General features: G+C 44.2%; 2 protein-coding genes across 2 annotated transcripts in view; one reads left to right on the top strand and one right to left on the bottom strand.

The window, feature by feature from the left end:
* Positions 1-7,177: 7,177 nt before the first annotated feature.
* HMGN1 (high mobility group nucleosome binding domain 1) lies at positions 7,178-10,594 on the bottom strand. Its single transcript, XM_078656837.1, has 6 exons — positions 10,453-10,594; positions 9,395-9,421; positions 8,790-8,819; positions 8,647-8,694; positions 8,103-8,213; positions 7,178-7,873 (listed from the first exon to the last, which is right to left on the bottom strand). Exons 1-6 carry the CDS (start codon positions 10,465-10,467, stop codon positions 7,832-7,834), a joined length of 273 nt encoding a protein of 90 aa, XP_078512963.1. The 5' UTR covers positions 10,468-10,594; the 3' UTR covers positions 7,178-7,831.
* A 565-nt stretch (positions 10,595-11,159) lies between these two features.
* The window catches only part of GET1 (guided entry of tail-anchored proteins factor 1), a 373,421-nt gene continuing 362,292 nt past the window's right edge, over positions 11,160-22,288 (top strand). Inside the window, exon 1 of the mRNA XM_078656836.1 lies at positions 11,160-11,328. Coding sequence (XP_078512962.1) covers positions 11,239-11,328 — 90 coding nt within the window. The 5' untranslated portion in view covers positions 11,160-11,238. The remainder of the gene's footprint in view (positions 11,329-22,288) is intronic.

Below are 22,288 nucleotides of genomic sequence, written 5' to 3'. Positions count from 1 at the left end.
AAGAGAGCAGTCCTTTTTGGGATAAGGGAGTAAACCTCCTGTCCCTTGGTGAATTAGAGGAACTGGCTCTATTGCATCCTTTTGTAACATTGCCAAGACTTCTTGTTTGAGTAGCGTTAGATGGTCTAATGACATTGGTCGCTGTCTTGGAGGAATGTTGGGAGGTGTAGAAGTGAGTTCCAGGCAATAACCATACTGGATAATTTGTTTTACCCACTCGTCTGTTGTGATGGGAGTTCCAGGCAGGTAGAAACTGAGGGGCGTCCCCAGACAGGAGGGGGATGATCGGGGGGGGGGGAAGTTTAGGGAAGTCACTGTTTATTGTTAGGGGAGTTGTTACCTCTGCCTCTACCCCTGTTGTTGTTACCTCTGTACCTCCTTTATTGTATCCCCAAGAAAAGTAACCTTGGTTTGACTTTTGTATGAGGATGTAGGGTGTTCTGATGTGGTAGTTTTGGAACCTGCTCTGTAAAAGGAGCGCCGAAAGGAACCTCTGGCAGATGGTGACTGCAGGGCCCCCATAGATTTAGATGTTTGTATCTTTTTTTTTCCCAAAAGATATATCAACTGCAGGTCCAAAAAGGTACTCTTCATCAAATTGTATTTTGCACCTCCTGTTTAAATCCAGACACTCTGAGCCATGCGGGTCTACGTAGTAGCACGCTAGTATCTATGGCACGTGACGCAGTGTCTGCTGCATCTAGTGCACATTTTATTGAGATATTAGTAATTAGTTTGCCTTTGTGTACCAGGTCATTAGCTTGGTCTATGTACTTTGGTGGAAGGTGTTGAATGAGCTTCTCTAGCTCGTCATAGTGAGACCGGTCATATCTTGCTAGCACAGCTTGTGTTTGCAATTTTCCATGAATTAGCCACCTGAGACACCATACGTTTTCCTGATGCGTCTAATAGCTTAAATTCCTTGTCAGGAGGTGGTGCGTCACCTGATCCCTGGGAGTTTGCCCTTTTACGTGCATTGGGTACCACTAAAGAATCTAAGGGAAGTTGGCCCTTAATATAGATAGGGGCTGCTTTATATTTTTTATCAATTCTGGGGTTAAAAACCCTAGCTCTGACTGGGTCTTTAAAAACCTCAGGAGCATGTCTAATAAGGCCTTGTAGCATAGGCAAGACAGGAGTAGATTTTTGCGGTTGTGCAAAAGTTTCTAACAAAGTGTTCCTGTACAGGATCTGAATGGAGTTTGACTTTGTGATATGTAGCTGCCCTATTTATAAGTTGTGAAACCCCACATTATCATCTGGTGGAGATGGCTTTGAGGAGTAGAAATCTGGATCATTAGTTATATCAGGATCTGTGTTTTTTATCATGCCATGGGTCTGACTCTTGTGGTGAATTATCCTCCAGTGTCAGACTAGATTCAGAAATTTTAAGGGAGCGGTAACCCTGCGTATCGGTCGGTGGCATAAGCAGCACTGGAAGGAATGTGTGCGGTACCTATATAAACAGCACCACAAGGTGCTCACGTCAGTTTCTTTCCTTGACATTCTGTGTCAAGAGCACAGAGTAACAAAGAACCCTGATCACTGGCATGCAAAACTAGGTCCCAGAAGGGAAAAAACATGTCCCTAGAAATCAAGGATGGGTGGGTCAGTAAGGAATATGCAGCTAAATACAGTCTCTACCCGATACGGTGTTACTGAAGTTAAGTAACTTGTTCATCTGATACTGACTTCTAGCCGGATTCCTTACCTTAGAATGGATACCCAACCAGTACTCCCTCCGGAGGTGGGTCTGCGAAAGTTTTGCAGTAAAAAGTCCTGCAGAACCGAACGTGCAAAGTGCATGTTCCAACGGACCGGACTGTCCAGGTAGTAGTGCATGGTGAACGTGTGCATAGAAGCCTGCGTTGCTGACTGGCGGATGTCCAGGACCGAACCCAGTGTGCTACTACATTGGACGCATCCTTAGCGCTGGTGAAATGAGCACCCAAACCCTCAGGCGATTGCAGGATCCATCGAGAGATGGTCTATTTCTGCAGGCCTTCCCCTTATTTGCTCAGACATACCTCACATAGAATTGGTCATCCACCTGGAACTCTTGTACAGTCATGGTAAAACCACATTACTCCTTTTTGGGTCATTGGTGGAGTCACTCTTCTTCCTTAGAGATATACATAGGCACATATAAAGGCAGCATGGTGATGGGACTGTTCTACACGAAAAGGAGTGACAACTTTCAGCAGGAAGAAAGCTCTAGAGCGAAGAACCAAATTGTCTGGGAAAAGGTTTAGGTACAGAGGCTTAGATGACAAAGCCTGGAGCTCACGGACCCTCAGGGAAAATGTTATTGCCACTAGGAAGTCCATCTTGATGGTAAGGAGCCCAAGAAGACAGGTGTTCAGTGGCTCAAAAGGAGTGCAAATCAGAAAGTACTAGATTGAGGTCCCACTGAGGCATGATTGAAGGTGGAAACATGGTGGAGACCTTTCAAAAACGTATTCAAAACAGGGTTTGATTAGGCAGATCTGCCTACCACAGAAAGGCAGAGCTGGCAGAAAGATACCCCTTTAAGGGTAGCAAGGATTTCAATGACAGCCGACTTGCCCGGAGCTCTAGTTGGTTGATGTGGTGTCTAAATTATGCAAGAGACTTCTGATCTACACCTCTCCCAGATGGCCGCCCAATCTCAGGAGTGACTCAGTCACATCTCAATGGTCTACCGCTGACCCAGGTACTGTTCATTAACCACCGCTGCAGATCTTTTGCAGTTCCCTCCTAGATGAGGAACATGGGGAGATTACCCCAATGCTGTGCTCACTGGAACTTCAGGTCCCATTGCAGAACCCTCATATTTCAAGAGGCATGTGTCACAAGCAGGTCATGAGGGCCAGCAGCCTCAGCTTCACCGAAACCCAGGATAGAGTCTGAAACATCAGTATCATAGCCAGAATATCTAGCGTTCGCTGTTCATGCTAGTCATTGCAAGTGTTCAGGAAGCCATTTTGAGAACATGCTTGGGCACCGGTCATTTATGAGTTACCCAACAACATGGCATAAAGTAATTTGTTTTCATAAATTGTGATACTGCCATTAATACGAATGTATTAAGACATGCACCCATAGGACACCCTAGAGTGTTGGATGACTGGTATATTTAGCCTGCCACCAGTTAGGAACAAAGCTTGCTTGGCAGAGGTTCGCACTTGCTCCAGCAGGATATCCAGCTAGCATTTTAGCAAATCAAGGCCAAAGGCGTCAAAGCCTCTGCCACCTTTGATATGCAGCCCTGGCTCCCCAACAGACCTTGGAAACGCCCCCCCCATGGGGGCCATTTAGCATCCAAGCAGACTGAAAATTAGCTATTCAGGAGTGTTGCACCCACAGGGTAGCGGTGGCTACCTGAAGTAAACAGCCAAATGGTTTCACAAACTTTATTTTTGGTGAAATCAAGACTCATGGGCCAGGTTTAAACCTCCTCCCCCCAGGAAGTGAGCTTAGAGTGACGTTGCCCATTGGCTACAACACACTCCCCTAAATTCAATGTTAGGCCCCCACCCAGGTCCTCAGATTCAACTACTTGGGAACAGACTCATAGCCAACACTGAGAACCAAGGACCTGCACAGTAACTTGCACCATACCCTGCCTTGCTGCCGCCCCATAGAGATGTAAACACCTGACTTGTGCAGCTTTGCATTCTCCCCAACACTTGGGAGGACTGTCCAGCATTTTGACAGCCAACTAGCATCTCCCTTGGGGTGGATGAATCACCCCCGTTGATCCACATCTGGTTCACCACGCTGTTGGCCATCAGGCCTACAGAAGCAACATGTGAGGTTTGTGTGGCTCTAGATCAGCCCCATCACTCTGCAGTTTCAAGACACTGGACCCTCTAGGGCCCCCAGCACGAGTACTTTGGCATTTGCACCAACCAAGACGTGTCCTTGGCCAGGCACCACTGCCTTGGAAGCAAAGCTTTCCTGCAGGTCAAAAGATTTCAGGTCAATTGAGACCCATGACCTGCCGATATACTGGCAACTGCAAGCAAAGTGGTCAGCCAGGCGACCTCCTTGAAACCCGCAAGCCTTATGACTTGACTGCATCCCCTTTGCCTAGGGGGCCCCACAAACTGTGCTCCCCTTTGGGTTCAGCTAACTCTACCCACAGCAGCCATTGTTCTAAGTCCCATTGACTTAACCGGTTTAACGCTTGAGGCGGCACCAGGGCAGGTAAAGTGAAACTGCAGGTGGTAGTTTGGTCCATGGCACACTAGAAGCTCAAGTCCAAAGGGCACCTCTGAACAACTGCTAGTACTATTTGACTACACATGTTTTTCTCCCATAGGTGAATACTGTAGCATTCGAGGGACAACTATTTTCCTTTTGAACTTGTAATCCCTGAATGTATTAGTTGGTGTCTAAATTCCTATCAAATATTTATAAATTGGATTCAGATTTCTTATTAAGCATGAACCATTTGAGTTAATGGTTACAACAAATGCTGAACACTCCCCTCTAATAAACCTACATTGCACGATCACACCAATAGAGCACTTGGGGTTCTTTTAAAGCCTGTAAACCAAATAAGGGTCTTCTGGGATTTTTGCATGGTGTGCCCTTTCACTGCCATCACTACATAAAGAGCCAGGTTCCTTCAGTGAGAACAAAGGAAACTGGTTTAGCACCTATAGTCCATAAAGTTAATTTAGGCAATAACTGGAACAAATTTCATTGCTGTAGCATTGAGACATGCACAAGCAGATAAAGAAAATCTACTCATCCAGACTGTATATTTATAGGAAAGTTAGTTGTGTTGATCAGTTTTAAGTCAATGTCAACTACATTAAGAGCGAGCAGAGACTTAACTCATGTGCAGTTTTAATGCCAGCTGGGTCAAAAAGATGGTCATTTACTACGAAGGAAATCATGAATAATGGCAGGGAGAGGAAAAAAAAATAACGCTCATGACCTAGAGCTTAAAGGCTAGAAAAAAATGTATTCAGCTTAATCCCCAAATCTTGAAGAAATGGCCATTATTGACTCATAGGTGCTTATAAGGCTACACGTTTAAACTGTTTGAGTAAATGGGAGGGTAATAAAAAAAACGTATGGAGTGCACAGAATGCTCTGCGGGCAAGTTACACACATGGCACGAGTAACAATAGAAGATTAATTATGGGTTGTTTAATGGTCAGAGAAACCTCTGGACACTCATTCCGTGGTTCTACACCATTGCATAGTCGCCTGAGCAACCTAAAACTATTGTAGGGCCAACTGGCCTGATGCCCGACAAGCTAGAATAGAGTTCTCATCAAGCAAATTCTAAAAGAGCCACTTGCCAGGATGACAGGCAGATGCCGATTACACACGCAGCACTTTAGGGCTCGTTCCAACAGAATAGAGATTGGCACGATTGATCCCTTGTCCATGCTAGGCCTGGATATACACATGGCTTGATTTTTGATAGAGCAGCCACTTAAACATAAATGTAGGTGAAGTGGGTAGAGTAATTCCAACGTTATGCGCATCACAACAGGTTGTTGCAGCCTTTTAACAGTACCATGACCATTGCCTTAACAGCATCTTGTTCGAGATTCTTTTTTGCTTCTAGAAAACAATGGCTCTACACTTCTGCACAATGCAAGGGGCAAACTTTAAACCAGGAATTAACAGATATGGCTTTGAAGTCCTAGAAATTAAGAAGGTTGGCAAATAAGATGGTTGGTCCTCGTTCTCTGGAATACGAGTGGATAATTAATCTTCCAAGGCCCTCAGCTGCCATCTACTGGGATGGAGCCAACCACCACACAAGTAGTTTCTTTACTAGACACCTTGTGGCTGTAGGAGCTCAAGCCAACCTCACCATCTTTACTTAAATAAAATAAAAAATTCACAGGGGGTTCAACGTGTCTAGACTACTGGCCTTCGAGCGAGGAAGGTGTGCACTTAAGTTCATGATTGCCAATACACTTAAATTGTAACCATCAAAGCGGGACATCACTGCATCGGATTTGAATAGCTCAGATCAGTTAGTCAACACCTCAACTAAATGAGCAGCTAACCTCGAGGTTGTATACATCCGATTTGCATGCTATAATCACTGCAGCCAGGGAACTGGTCACATCCAAATTAGGAAGGTATGTGGCGTGACCAAGCGTGCCTCTGCTTAGCTCAAAGCAGCATTTGAGCGCTCGGAGCTTGTCTGGGATAGCAAAGAGAAGGAACCCACTAGACTAAGGCCAATTTACATTCCTCCCCTTAGAACCAGCAATAATTTCTCCGGGAGGCCGCTTGCTTTTATTATTCGGTTATATAGAGGGGCTTTGTCTAATCAAACTTGCAGGGCCTATAAATCCTAGCAGCCAGGGGTCAGATAGTCCAGAGGAAGGGGCCAACAATGGCACTCTGGGACATAAATCACTTCTTTTTGATGCAAGACCAGAAATACTAGGATGCACTATCACTCACAAAAATCATATGGGGTTAATAGAAAGACCAATTACTCGAAACAGAACATGGCAAACATACATATTTTATACCCCAAGCCGTCGCGAAGTAAGTTTAACCCTCACCTTCGCAACCAGTTAGCAAGAAACACAGATTACACTATAAATTAGACAGGACTGTATCTCGTCAACTAGGAACATAAAAGTACATGTACTCCCAATTTCAATGAACAAACTCTAAATTAAAATGGAGCAGAGTGGCATATCTTTGGGCCTAGGGATATACATATATTTTTTCAGTTTTATATAGCGTGAACTTGACCCGAATTGGGTATCAGACCACTTTACATAACACCAGTTACATTACATGAGAAGACATTCATTTTTGTTAGGCACGGGGAGATTAAGTGATTTGCCCAGAATCCCAGGTTTAGCGTCTTTACCAAGACTCGAACCCAGTTCACCATGTCGAATGTCGAGCGCCCTAGCAGTTAGCTTTAATAGATTTTGAGACCACCTTGTAGGCACCCAAATGATTTATCAGGTAATCTGTACCTAGGAGACCACCGACCATCAACGTTTATTAAAGAACCACTAGTGAACATTACTCATGTAATTTTAAAGTTCCAGCAGCCTAAAGGCGACATGCCAGACATGGACAGTGGGAAAGATCTGTACTGACGTATTAGGTACCGTGCCTGGAGTCCAACGCCACCATTTTTTTTTTTTACAATCATGTGCTACAAAACCACGAAAAGGAGCAAGCCATGCAGTAGTTTATAACCAAGATTTTTTTTATTGGTTCTTGTTTTAGTGTACACACTATTAACACATTCTGTACAGTTGACGTTTAGTGTTGAATTATGTAGAAATCCATTCTTCTTGACATCCGTTGACAAGTGACAAGATCATGATGAATGGATTACAACGTACCAGTTTCAAGTCAGTTGGCTCTGCTATGCAGAATGTCCCGTTTTCAGGAACAGCACACTTACACATCCATGGGAAAATCCAACCACCACAGCACTTTCACAAATAAAATAAAGCTACCAAAACGTCACATAGCACATGATTCTTAGAGAGACCCAATGAACAATGTGGGCAGAGAACAGAAAAGTCAACCCCAGTTATATCCGTTCTTCACTTTACGCTCCTGGTTAAAAACTGTCCGTTTGCAGCATAAGGAATGTTCTACACAGCTGGTCACCGCCATCCCACGCTGGCTGTAACAATTCATTTTAAAACAAGATCCCACAAACCGTAATAGGTTTTTACAAAAAGGGGAGGATGTGGGTGGAATCCCTCCTATTTTTAAAAATGTTCGCTAGAACTACTAAAAAAAAACTCGCATTTACAAAATTGTTGATAAAAATATTCCTCTGAATTGTACAAGAAGGTTACGGGGGACCACAGAGCACTTGTGCAGATTAATCAGATTTGTCTTCCTTGTCTGCATCGGCAGCGGGTTCCTGAAAGAGAAAAGCAGAGATTAAAAACATGAGCGGATTAAAAGACAGAAAGTATAGCAACTTGATCCTGTAAGGGAGCGCTAAAGGCTACAGTGAAACTGAAAAATAGCGACGATTGTTGCAACAGTCTCTTATAAATCCGTGCTAGTTACTATCAGCGGCTTAAGCCCTTGGACTGTGCGTGACCCCACCATGTAAATATTACACATTATACTAGACATCCACCCACCTCGTCCTTGGCGTCGCCGTTCTCGGAGGGCAGGTCTTCCTTTGTTGCCTCCTTACTGGCATCGTCATTCTTTCCCTTAGCTCCCTTTTTACCTTTAGCGGGAGCCTTTTCCTAAAAGGAAAGCAAGAAACGGTATTACTTTAGCCACACGCCGCCCTGTAAACATCCCAATCAAGATTACGGGCAACACATTTGACCAATGGAAAATAATTTTTCTACCATATAAATCACCCGCATTGACCCACCATTTCCAAGAAATTTGACAAAATAGGGTTTCTAATACTTGTGTGTATTTGCTTGGGTTGCCCTTTAAGACAGCATATCATTAATACATGATGACAGAGGCGAGACAAGCTATTCTGCTTCAGGGCAGCTTCACACGAACTACGCTCTGAAATGTCAGCCCAATCACGGGAGATCGCGCACAAAGCATTCAAGCATGAGTGGTATGCTTGACGATAATCCTACAGTGGGTCATTTGCCACGCCCATGTACTGGCGTCACAGATAAAAGCGCAGCCAAGAGTTAATACACTAAAGCTCACCTTAGCTACTTTCTTTTGTTTGGGTTCTGGTTTAGGAGGGGCGGGTTTCTGAAGGAAGAAATATCACAACATTAGCTATTCTGTAGCAACGTTTGTATTTAACTACGCGTCATGGACAAATTTGAATCGTACACAATACTTACAGACGATAACCGTGCAGATCTCCTCTTAGGCTGAGGACAAAAAAGAAAGATGTCAGCATACATAGGCACAGACACGATACATAACCCTCGGGGAAAAAACGACATTCCAATTGCTAGAAATCGAAAAACTGGCCGTAAGATCAGCGCTTTACAACTGTGTACATGAACCACATACTAGTTTACCCCGCCCTCATCACGCCTTCCCCAGATACTCAACTTAACAAATCTAAGTGCTGCTTTCCTTTTTCCGCCGTATTCAAGCACCGCGAAATTGAACTGATGCCATTAGAGAGCAAATTACATTTTAGTAGGTCTAGGTACTTGAAACCTTTTGCCTAAAAACGTTTGACCGGGGCGTCGGGACTCGAACCGGGCTCCCTGAGCCAGAGCTGTCAACTGTAGAGACTAGAGAAGCCTTCTCCCCCACACTACCCTAATAAGATCTCAATTCAGTCACAGCTAAAAAAAAAAAAAAAAAAAAAAAAAAAAAAAAAGAATACTCTTGACATTTTCAATAAGTGAGAACAAATGCTGCACTCGAAAATCCCGTCATAACACCATGGGCTTTTTAATTCAGCTTCGAAAGAGAACTAAATAGGGCTTACCTCATCCTTGGCAGCTGCATCATTGACCTGTTGAAAAAAACAGTCGTTAACGTCTAAAAGTATTACATTTTTATGTATAACATTCTTGCAATGTAAATATCTGTATTTCAGTGTCGTTAATATTCACCAGAGAAACGCTGCAGGGCGATAAAGGTTACTCAAAGCCCGGGAAAAAAAATCTTGCTCCAGACCCCGTGACGTTTGACGCAGCGTTACATACGTCACGTAGTCCAACCCCTTCCCGCCACCAGTTCGAATCTACACTTCAGTTCGCAGATCCAGTCAGCGTGCTGCAAGGAGCGTGGAACGTTCTGGACCGCGCAGAACGCCGCTCCCGAGCGCCATTACAAGACACGAGAGACAACTCCCCGGAGGCGCTTATGTGGACCATAGCGCGGCTCAAGAAAATACGGCTGCATGTTTAAAACCGATAAAAAACGCTACCGTGACACAATGGGATTAATGGGGGTTGTATTAATAAGGCGTAATGGTTATCCGCCTTAAAGGGAAAAAGCAGTCTGGCGCGGTGCTCAATCTAGCACAAGCCCCTCCCGCTCGTGTCGACGAAGTACTGGTGACGCATTGGACATGAACAAGTCCTTGTGCCTGCAAAAGGCTAAGAGGCGCCATTGCAGCACTGCTAGAAGCTCCATTTGGCCAAGGCGCGTAGCCGCCAACCCTTCCAGATAGCTTATCAATTTACAGACAGAACAGAATCGAATATATAAATGCGCCTTTTTACATTTAAAAATATAAGAACTGCATAAGGTAGCGCTTTTATGCGCCAAACGAATTGACGATTCGAATCGCCTATGCACGTTTAACCTATAAATAACTACCCGCCCTGAAATGATCGAGCAATCGAGGGGTAAAAATGCATCAATTTAGGTTTTCTCCAATATTGAATCATGCACAATAAATGTGGGTCTAGAACAATTATCGGCGCGCAGTATTGCTTATGCAAGAAACACTGCCGCAAGGAAATGCTAGAACACGATATACATTTAGTTTATGGGAAACATGCATGCATAAAACACCATACTGATGCAAACACTTACCTTTCGCTTGGGCATCTTAAGGAGTGTCGGTGATATCGGTCACTGGCGGGAAACCTGCAAGGACTCTATCGAGCCAACTACTCTTGCAAGGTTACAACAAGACACTACCTTGCTCGGTAGCGCTCCCAAGCAGTTAATAACCTCGCCAGCCGAACTAGATCAAACCGGATTGGATCCCCCAGTTGCCCCCTCCTCCCCCTTCACATTCACCGGTCCGACCTGGACAGAAAGGCGCTAGACGAGCGCCCATTGGCGGGCACGGTCCACAGGGCCTCTTTCAAATCACAACACGGGCACCTGTATGGGTAGCCACCGCTGTCAGTCACCTAGTTCAGTCCCGCCTCCTGGACTCTCCTGCGCCAGCTCGAGAGGAGGAGGGGGGAAGGGGTAAGATAGTAAATCGGCTTTTCTCCCACCCCCGTTTCCCTGCTTCAGTTTTTTTTTCTTGTTAGTTTTTGGAAGCGGTGGTAAATAAAGCCTCTGTTCCTGATTGGGCCCAGCGTTGTCACATGACCCGTATTATCGTCTGCACGCCTCACGGCGGTGCTGAGCCTTAGCCTGGCTCCCTCACCAGATTGTTGGCGCAGATGGCGTACTTGTAATTAATAATAATAAAACATTTTTTTTAAAAACGTCGAGGCTGGTGGAAGCAGAGTTTTATGTGCGTTGTGGTGTTTTTCGCGGTGCCTGGTGTGTAGTTCGAGTGGAGTTCTGGATGCCGATGTCTGGAGGGGTGGGGTTTACTGACAGCCACTGAGAGCGTGTGCTGTGACGGTAGCCGGCAACATGGCGGAGAGCTGCGCCTGGCTGCTGGTGCTCAGCTCAGTCTTTCTCTGCAACCTCTTTAAAATCCTGCTCCCCTCTTTTTCCTCTATAGTAAGTAGAACCGGATGGGGGAGCTAGTATGCTGAAAGGCTTATATGGTCCCGGGGACTGGGTCATTTTGTGCGGAAGCAAAGGTGGCTTCAGCTGGGTATTTATTGATACCTGTTAGTGCCAGTTCTTTGTATGATGGAAACGCCAAGTGCAAGCGCCGTACCCCTCCATTTCCCGATCTTACTGCCATTCAGAGTCATATTCCGAATTAAATAAAAAAAAAGCATTCACACGATGTTTCAAGGGTGTATCTCCGTGCAGCGTAAACCCAGGCTGAACAAAAGGGCTGGTGGTGCAACAGAGTAATGATCAGGCAGGTTACCACAGCACTATAAATGTCTTTTTTTCAGTCCAGTAAAGAACATTTAGGGTTATGTGATGGACGTTTCTTATTTCCACATCGCAAACTGAGTGGGGAAATGGATTTAACACGTGGTGGGTTCCCTTTTCTTTGACACGGTTGATGTTTTGTAAATTTACCATAAAATGGCGTCCCATTTGTGCCAGATTTGACATTTACTTTTGCCATTAAGTAGTCTTTGTATAGTGCTGAACCCGCGTGTTTGCGATACATAATCTGCGAAAATAAATCATTTTTTTGCTGTGGTTGGTAATACTGGTAAACAAGTAATATACAAACTGCTGTCTTTGTGGTTCGTAACAAACAACATACACAGACATATCCATATTACGAGCAGACGCCCGTTTTCCCGATCGTCCTAATTGGGTGGTAAACTATAAATCTCTTGCAAAGCGGAACGGGGGGTTGTGGTTCTGAAAGAGGGCCCTGTTCATATCTTCCCTGAAACGAGCTGTGCAGCCTGTGCTAGGTGTTTTTAAAGAGAAGTGCGGGCATTGACAAGTGGCCAACCTCAAGGAGTATAAAATCCTTCTCTGACCAGGGTTGCAACTAAAAATCTAAATTTTAACGTACCCATCCTTCATTAAGACAGATATATTTTTAGTAGCCAAATATGCTGATATGTAAATATATTGTGCTTTATTTGGGGTTGGTCTTCTAATCCAATGGCAGCCATGTGCTAGTGTAAATTTTACGACATTCGTTTATGAAAACCCCAAATGTCTTTAATTTCTTATCAGGGATTAAGAAGTGCTCTAAAATGAGGTAATTTATTCATTTGAGACCAAATCCATACTCAGCAGAGAATGGGAGTAATAATGAGCATTATTCTACCAAAATGCTCTTTGACTTAACTTCTCTTTGGCCTTTTTGTTTTCTTGTTAAAGATGCAGCAATCTTTTGCAGGCAGGTACATCTCTGACACTTCCTAGTTGTAGCATGTGACATAAAACTTGCAGACCCCCAGTTGTCCAGTCTAGGTACTATGATACTGCTTTGCTGTGTTAACATATTGGATTATAATGACCCAGTACAGCAATTAACCCCTTCGACGCTCATGACGAGCTGGGCTCGTCATGCAGTAGCCTCCTGCTACGCTCATGACGAGCCCAGCTCGTCATGTAAAGTGCATCTGCTGCTTTTCCAGCACAGGGGAAAAATCCCCATAGCGTTCAAGGTGTTAAATGCATATTTAAAGGATAGCACGTTGTTCGTAAGATGTCATGAACTTTTTAAAGGTCTGTGTCCTTGGAGCAAAGTGATAAGTCATGTGTTGGAGATGAGAAATCTAGAGTAGTTTAGCACAGGGAAGACCGTATTAGATTTATATGACACTTGAAAGGAATTAATGTGTTAGATTCTTGTAAGTGACCTCACAAGTGCTGAAGGAGTAGAATGTTATGGTGCATTGAATTGATTTAACATTCAGGTAATATTAACATTGTATAATCCCACAATCTTTGAAGAGAGACCCGTGTGCCCCATAACTCTGTAGGAGGTAAGGCTGAATTGGCCCTGGTCTCCCTTAATTTTGAAAAGACATTTGAAACAATAGAGTGGGGATATTTAATGGCCGTGCTCCGAGGCATGAGGTTCAGGCCCAATTTTTGTGCTTGGATACAACTCCTGTATACTGGACCCTCGGAGGGGGAGTGGTGACCTCTCTGACCTGTAGATGGTCAGTAGAGGAACCTAGTCAGAGGGGTCCTCTTTTGCCCCTTCTTTTGTACTAGCAAGCAAGCCTTTTGTTCTATTGTTGCATAGAGAAATGAAGCCTTGGGTGATGCGGGTGGGTGGTTCCACTCATTTTTTCATTGTATGCGAGAGACGCACTCGTTTGTCTGATCCGCCGGGAAGTCTGTCCTGCTCTTGTTGCGGCTGTTAGAAGCTTTATGTGGGGTTTCCAACCTTTAAAGTTAATGCTCGCAAACCTTTGGGAAGGTTGATTGGAAAACACCCAGATCAACTGTCGTCGGTCGTACTCCGTTGGGAGATGGAAGGGTCTCGATACTTGGGTATCTGGGTTACACACACTGATGCAGAACACAAGCTCAGGAATGTAGACAAGATGATGAACTGACTCAAGAATTCAATTAAGTTCTGGAATAGCTCCCTCTTTCCTTGATGGGTTTAGCAGCCATAACGAAAATGGTTTTCCTCCCGTCCTACCTGGACCGCGTTCAAAACTCACTTTTCCACGCTGGAAGCTAGGTTTTTCGCAAGCTGCCTAGCCTGTTCGTCTCTCTGATGTGGGTAGGGAAGCGCAGCAGGGTGGCATTTATAGTGCTTAAAAGGGACACAGAGGATGGATGCTTAGCTGTCCAAGAGTCAGGTAGTGGGTGACTAGAGAGTGTTGTGAAGAAGACTGTGGCCCTCTGAGGTGCTGAATGGCCTGCCCGCTGTGGGGAGTGGGGTGCCACCTTTTTTATATCTGGCTTGAGAATTTGTTGGGTCTGGGCATACAGAGGGCAAATGCTACCACGAATTGTGGATACCAGTGGCATAACGGTTCTTCTGACGCGTAAAGCTTGTTTATTTGGAGTGGTGGGTTGACCTAGGGGACGGAAAATCCCCTACAAGCTTACTCAGCTGTCTCTTTTGATGAAACTCCTTGTGGCTGTCGGATGGTTGAGCACTAGGATCCCAGTGTTGGCTCAGTGGTTGAGGGACCTCATGGAAGGGGTTTGGTAGAGGAGCACCACATGAGACTGTCACGCACTGACACGGGGGTGGTGGAAGAGATATTGATATAGTCCCAATTACTCAAGAAATGTGTTGAGGATGGAGGCTTGAGCACTGGTGATAGTTATGAGGCAGAGGGGTAACTGTCCTGGTTGATGGTAGTCCTGTTATACTTATGACAACAGAGTGTGTTATTATTGTGATTTTATTCCATCTGATGTTTACTCTGTGACTTGTTTCACCTACCAAATTGCACTAACTATTGTATGTACTTCTCTGATGCTGCAACGCCTTACATGTGGAGTCAACCTGTATTTGTAACTGCCTTCCTTTCGTTTCCATTGGGGTGTTGTGTATAACTGAAACTCTTGCACTCTATGTTTCTTTTTTATTGCATTATCAAAACTAATAAGACAGCTACATTGTTTGGGGGGATAATCCATTGGTAAGACTTTGAAGAAAAGAGCGTGCTCCGGGGTAACATTTTTTTCATAGAAACAATGATTTTTATTACATTGTAACCGACATGGCCGTTATTGACACCATACCAAGAAATGATAAAAAAACCTGGTAAAAACTAACTTAAATGTTGTAACTCTGTGTGAAATCCATGGCCTTAAATAAGCAGTTAGGAAAGGGAAGAAACAAAGGACTTGGTGTATCTAAGGGTTTTACACATTCTGTATTTTTGGGGGATTGTGTTGATGCATGAGGGCCAGAGTTGTTGTTCCACCCACATTTAGCCTGGAACTATCACAGGGTATGGTTCCAACATTTCCTACAACGGTTTTAAAACCTATTAGTTAATCATTTAATAAAATATGTGACCAACTGAGCCCATGTAAAGCCAGGAGAACAAGTTTTATCAGTGGAGCAGATATACCATGTAGAGAAATTGGTGGTATGGGTAAATTCTAAATATTTTTTGAAGTACTGCACCCAGAGTGGCAGAGTGAGGTCATTAAAACTAAAGAATACTATTGAAGAGCCAAGAACGGTATGTAATCACTCTTTTAATGCCAGAGTGGGGTGTGGGTTCATGGGTGATCTATATCATTTTGTACTAATTTGCTGGTTATTGACAACGGTTATAGTTATTTTCTCTCTGCTCTACCTTCTGCTTTCAGGCAGGTAATTACATATGGGTATAATGTTGTGCCGTGCCACGAAACAAATTATCAGGTTAAGAGCCAAATTTGTTACCAATTTTCTAGTCCGATCAAGAAGAACTCCTGGGATCTAGATATCACATGCAAATATGGCAGATACACAACATGACCATCAACAAAAACATAGTAGACCGAATGCAACTTTCATACAATATGCCTATCAAAATATGACACCAGTCCACTTTGACCCTGTTCATTCACATTTCACACATATACCAACACTAGCGGCACACATATGAGATATGACTCTGGCTACCATCCTGGCCAAAGCAAGGTTCCAAGCCAGTTATCTGGCTCAACTTTGTCCACCTCAGCAATACATGCTTATCAAATTATATCTGTATCATGGTTCTACAGCATGTAGTTGACTAAGTGTTTGCCACTTCAAAAGCACATCAGTATTAAGTTATGGTCATACCTTGTTCTTCGCCAACAAGAGATGTTACCTAGCACCATCATATATGTTGCAAGGTTCCAAGCCATTTAGGAGGGTAAGTAATACCATCTGTAGAACACATCAATCTAATTAAATTTGCATACAACATTACAGCAACGCCAGAGATTTAGCAAAGATGCCTCTGAACTTGACAGCCACCCAGGCTCAGCAGGGGACAGACAACCTTGCACTTCAGCAGAACAAACTAACCACGGAGTCCTTAGCTGCGTGCACAACAAAGACCGAGCTTGCCACAGTGTAATATAATTACTCTCTAAACAATAAATTAGCATATTCTAAACTTCGTGGCCACTATCAGATATATGCAACCAATGGAGAGGCAGCAATCCACAGTAAATTCCTTTTTACATAAGCAAACTTGTGACTCATAAATGTACTTGTATGATAAGGAATTTACTGTGGATTGTTGCATCTCCGTTGGTTGGATTCTTCTAACAGTGGGTTGTTAGACAGCTAACCCAGGGAGGTGGGCAATTTGTTGTATGAAAGAAAAAAAGGAATTTATTGGTGGTGCAGTGGATCAGTCCTTTACTGTCCGGTATCCACTATCAAATAAGACATTCCTCTAAACTATAAACTGCACACCACATAACTAAACAAAGTAATGAGACTATTTTAATTAAATCAATGGGAGTCCAAAAACAACGAGTGGCCCAGATTCCAAAGGCAGTGGCGGACAGTGTAGGCAGTAGATATGTGCTGTTTCAAAGTATGTACTATAACACACACACAAGAAATGTCTAACCAAACAGTCATATGCACTTGTGGGAAATCCCTGAATGTTGTATAAAGGGTGATGGAAGTAAGGAAGTCCTCTGTGGCCAAATGAGGACATGCTTGATGTACCCCTCCAGGTCACATGACAGGACTTTACTTAAGTCAAGGGACAAGACCTATGCCTCTGCGCTCAGTAGATTAACGTGAGACTAGGGCCAGATATCCAAAACCAGATACACTCAGCAGTCACTCATGAGAGAAAAACACGCTAGTACACACTGCAGAGGACATTCCCATACCAACAAACCCATTCTAATAAGTAATACTACACAGTACCCATCCAATTTCACCTATAATTAATTTTTTGCAAACAATAAAAGCTTGCCAGTGTAAAGACAGCCTAATTCGTATAATGCAGCACTAAAGCTGTATAGTTGGCAAAGCAACATTATCTTACCATCAGGTTTTCTTCACACTAACATTTTAGTATCATTTAGCTAAAGTTAACTTGCGCATAGAACAACCTCACTGCATCACATCATAGCCCTATAAACGGCAAACAACGCAGCATTATAAAATACACAGTGCAGTCTGGGCTTGGGCTAGCCAACCATCTAGCTCAGCAAAAAACAGAAGTCCTTCTCAACGCCCCTTCATAGAAATAGCTCCTACAGAGATTCCTGTCTTGGTCTAGTTGATTGAACTTTTACCTTAATAAATACGAACCATTAGAATATTAAGCTTCTACAGAAGTCTTCTCTACTAACCACATACAAACAATACTATGCAATTGATTGATGTAAACTTTTTGAATGCTTATTAAGGGTACAGAGAGTAAGAAAGTAATGCAGAGCGTTACTAGTTGTAGATGGGCTATACAAATTCAGATGACTTAACATTACCAGGGAGATGCGATTGTCTCTGAAGTAACTATATTGCCTCCAACCATCCATTGATTATACACCATTGGTGAACATGGTTGAGGCAATACAGGCGATTCAGCAATTTGTTCTCAATCTGATGAGTAAATCAAAGGATCATGAGGGTGGGGAGCTATGTCTTGCGACCCAGATCTTGAAGTGTTAGAGATTAGAACAAAAGCAACTAAAACAAACATTTTGGGCAAGAAGTTGCTGTAAAAGAGTTAGAAATATCCCATCCCAAGATAAGAGAGATGCAGAGTTGAACATGAATGAACTCAGCATCTTACGAAAAATTGTCTTTCTATTTTGAGAGTTAAGAAAACCATATGAAAGACCAGTGCAACTAGGAAATATTTGTGGAGCATGCCCATTCCCAGTAAATAACCCAGCATCTCGAATATTTCAATAGAGGGTTAAAGTGGACCGAGTAATTTATGTTTCCTAAGAAGAGTGGCAATAGTTCACACAAGAACAAGCTCTAATAAAATTTAAAAAAAGATTGTAACCTAACGTTTCTCATAATCCAGTAATATAACCAGAATAATATCTGAAGCGAAACCTACCTAAACAGCAAACGCTATCAGGGATACTTCCTATCACACTACATAAAAGTTTATGCTCTACAGCCACACAGAAGATGAGCTTTTTCTAAAGTATGTATATTTATAATTTTACTTAACAATTTATTTATTTATTTGCATGTTTGTATCGCGCTGGCTTCGACTCCCAGGGGAGTATCTCCGCGCCTTTGACTTCTACCACATTGGTTAAGAGGAAGAGTTAGAATTGCAGCCTTCTAATGATTGAACAGGAATGTTTTCAGCATTTTTCTGAAAGGAAGGTGATCCACACATAGCCTGAGAGTTTTTGGGAGACTGTTCCAAAGGGAAGGGCCAGCTACTGATAGGGCCTTACTTCCGTGTCTGGCCTTCTTTGCTCTAGGTACACAGAGAAGGCCCTGTTCGCTCGACCTGAGTGACCGAGAGGGTGTATAGGGAACAAATTTGGCGGACAGGTATGCAGGCCCCATTCCGTTGAGGCTTTTATGTATGGTGCAGCATACCTTGAACTTTGCCCTCTGTTTGACAGATAACCAGTGAAGTTTTGTCAGTAGGGGTCTTGAAGGCGTGCGAGGAGGGGCGTTCAGGACCAGGCGGGCAGCCGTGTTCTGGACCACTTGAAGTCTTGTCATGACTCCCTCGTTGGCCGATAGTAGCAGACCATTGCAATAATCTAGTCGACTCATGACTAGGGCTTATACCAACCTCCGCCTAGTTGTATCTGGTTAAAGGGGGAAAATTTTACGCAGCATGCCAATTACATGGAAGCAGGTTCCCACCACTTGGTTGCCATGTTGTTTGAGGGTCAGTTCCTGATCTAGTCGGACTCCCAGATTCTTGACTATTTGTCTAGGCTCAGGTACTGGGCCGAGATCTTGTGGCCACCAGTCAGGAGTCCAGAGTAGTTTTACCTCACCAAACAACATGACTTCTGTCTTTCCAACGTTGCACTGCAGATAGTTGGAGGACATCCAGTGTGCCACTGCTTTCATGCCCTGGGAGAAGGAGTTCCTAACCTCGGGAGTGAAGGTCTTGAAAGGAAAGAGGAGTTGCGTATCATCCGCGTAGGATATTGGGACGAATCCATACGCTCTCATGATGTTAGCTAGGGGTGCCACATATATGTTAAAAAGCGTGGGGCTTAAGCATGAGCCCTGTGGCACCCCCTTGGAGATTTCAACTTCCTCTGACCGATATGCACCCATGGTTACTTGCCGGGTGCGGTTTGTTAGGAAGCTCCTCAACCATGCCAGGGCTTCGTGCTTCAGACAATATAGATTTATAAAGCTAAATCCACATTCAAACTTTAGCATTTACCACTATATGACCAATTTATATGCACACAGATAAATATTGCACACCAGTGTAACAGTACTTGATACCACCTACACAGCAACAATATTTGAAGAAACATTTGTTTTGACTTTTTATGATGGCCTTTTACCCGAACTTTCATTATTTATTTATTTATTGAAGTTTTGTATAGCGCTAGCTGGACTCGAGGGTATCAGAGCGCTTCACATCAAATACAAATAAGCACCAACAAGACAGTGAGGACGGTAAACAAGAGCAGGGAGCACAGGTGGGAAGTAAAAGTCTGCATAATAACATGAGCGCACTACAGGGCGGAGATCGAGAGCGAATCGTCCGGCTCTGGGATCATAGAGATAGTGGTCTTTCAAAGTCAAACGTGGGGTTCTCGTTACGATCCAGAGCGCTCAAGGAAGAGGGCTTTGAGTAGCATCTTGAATTTCTGGAAGGAGGCGGTCAATCTGATATGGAGGGGTATGGAGTTCCATATCTTGGGAGCATTACCTGCAAAGGATTTACTAGATGTTTTGTGTTTCTGTGATTTCAAAGGAATGAGTAGGAGCGTGTTGGAGCTTCTGAGGTACCTAGACTGACCGGCCCTTTTGAGTTTGGTGGCCAGATATCCTGGTTTGCCTGTATGTAGGGCTTTGTGTGTGAGGCAAGCTGTACGGAAGCTGGCTCGTTGTCAATAGGGCGCCACTTCAGATCCTTGAGAGCCGGGGAGATGTGCTCGTATTTCTTTGTTCCCGTGACCATTCTTGCTGCGGCGTTGAGGGTAGTGGTCAGCGGTCCCAGGTGAGATTTGGCCGTTCCAGTCAGAGCTGCAGTGCCATAGTCAATTCTGGAGAGCACCAGTCCCCGAGTGGCCTGTTTCAGATCTTTCGTGGGGAGGAAGGATTTCAGTTTGTAGAGAAGTTTCAGGTTAAGGAAAGCACTTTTGGCAGTTTTTGACGTGTGTTCTTTCATGTCCAGTTTGTGGTCAAGAGTGATCCCTACGAATTTTACAGAGTCTGTAGGTACAAGAGGAACATTAAGGGCGTTTAAGGCTTTGAGCCATTCTACTATTTGGGGGTTTTCATCTTTATTCGAGATGAGGAGCACTTCAGTTTTTTCTTCATTGAGTTTGAGGTGGTTGGATGAGAGCCAATGTTGAACCTCTGTGAGTGTGCCATTCAGTCTGTGAATGTCTGCAATCAAAGTGGTTTCCAGATAGTGTGTGTCGTCCGCGTAGAGGTGGAAGGGGATGTTGGAGTTCCTTAGAATTGATGTGAGGGGCTCCATGTAGATGTTGAAAAGTTGCGGTGAGAGTACTGACCCCTGTGGGACTCCTCTACTAATGGGGAGAGGGTCCGATTCGAAGCTTTTGATTTTTATTCTTTGTGTGCGGTTGTTGAGAAAGGAGGAGAACCATTTTAGAACCGTCTTTTCCAAGCCCGCTCTCTCCTGGAGGACATTGAGTAGCAGGGTATGATTAACTGTGTTGAACGCAGCCGAGAGGTCTAAGAGGATGAGAAGGCTACATCATCGATTGGGAGAGAGAGAGAGAGAGAGAGAGCTTAGAGAAAGAGAGAGCGGGAGAGACAGAGAGAAAGAAAGCGAGAGGAGAGAGAGAGAGAGCCCGGGAGTGCTGCGTGAGTGCGCAATCGGCTCTTTTTTGAAGCACATACTCGTGCTTGTGGCGCGCTCTGCTCGCTCCCGCAAGGTGCTTGCCGCCACAAGCACAAGAATGTGCTTCGAAAAAGAGCAGAACGACGGCTAAAGGTTCTCCTATGCAGCGCACTGCGTAGGCGAGATCTAAAAATTACAATGAGAAGAAAATGTTCAAAAGATACAAAAGAACAGTTTATAGTTTTTTTTTGTAAAAAGATTTTTTATTGTTTTCAACTTCCCTCAGAACCTTTTATATGATAGTCATATACAAAGCCATTATACAGGTGACTCATCAAATATTCTTATTTCATTCAAGGTTGCTCACTAAACGCCCCACCCTCCAACAATCCTAACACCCCCTCCCCTCTACTCACACCCCCTGTCAGTTTGCCCATCCTATTTAGCCCCCGGTTGGAGCTACCCAACTGTTTTGTCTTCCAGCCAAACGAACAACACAATACTTCCTGGAAAAGAACTGGGGCTAAAAAAAAATGGGGGGAAAAAAAGGGAACTCCGTTGGTAAGAGATATGTTCCCTGGTGTCACCACTATGGTTCACTAGTGTTATTAAGTCCGGAATATGCAAAGTGGCCCTCCCTCATACTACAACTTGGTACATCATCTCATGCCTTTCTTCCTGTTGGTTCGCCAATACTGCACTTTCAACCTGATCCACATCCTCCTCCCCTTCTTCAGCATCCACAGCAGGAGTTTGGAGATCCTCCACCAAAGCCCCCCATACCCTGGCCGCCTCTAGTGCCTTATCATTCAGTGCGCTTAGCTAGCTGTAATCGAAGTGTCCCCTCGCTACCTGCCCAACTTAAAAAATCGCCCTCCACCTCAGATAATTAGACTCCGTCTTCGACTTCCAGTGCATGGTAAGCTCCCTTTTTGCCATAATTAACCCTAAGTCATAAAACTTACTAGTAATCTTCGTGCGGGGGGTATGTGGGAACCAAAGTAGCAAGCAAGCCCCCAACTCTGCTTCTATCGTTCGTCCTGTCGCCTGATTCAAACATGCTATCACCTCCTCCCAGTAAGACCCCCAACCCCGTACAAGACCAGAACATGTGCCGGAAATCAGCCCTGTCTGCATTACACCTCGGGCACTGTGACAGGGAGCCACCGAAA

The sequence above is a fragment of the Lissotriton helveticus genome, chromosome 8, assembly GCF_964261635.1.
Source record: "Lissotriton helveticus chromosome 8, aLisHel1.1, whole genome shotgun sequence".
NCBI classification, from domain to species: domain Eukaryota; kingdom Metazoa; phylum Chordata; class Amphibia; order Caudata; family Salamandridae; genus Lissotriton; species Lissotriton helveticus.
The sequence above is the reverse complement of the archived record's forward strand: the minus strand, read 5'-3'. Positions and strand labels throughout refer to the sequence as shown.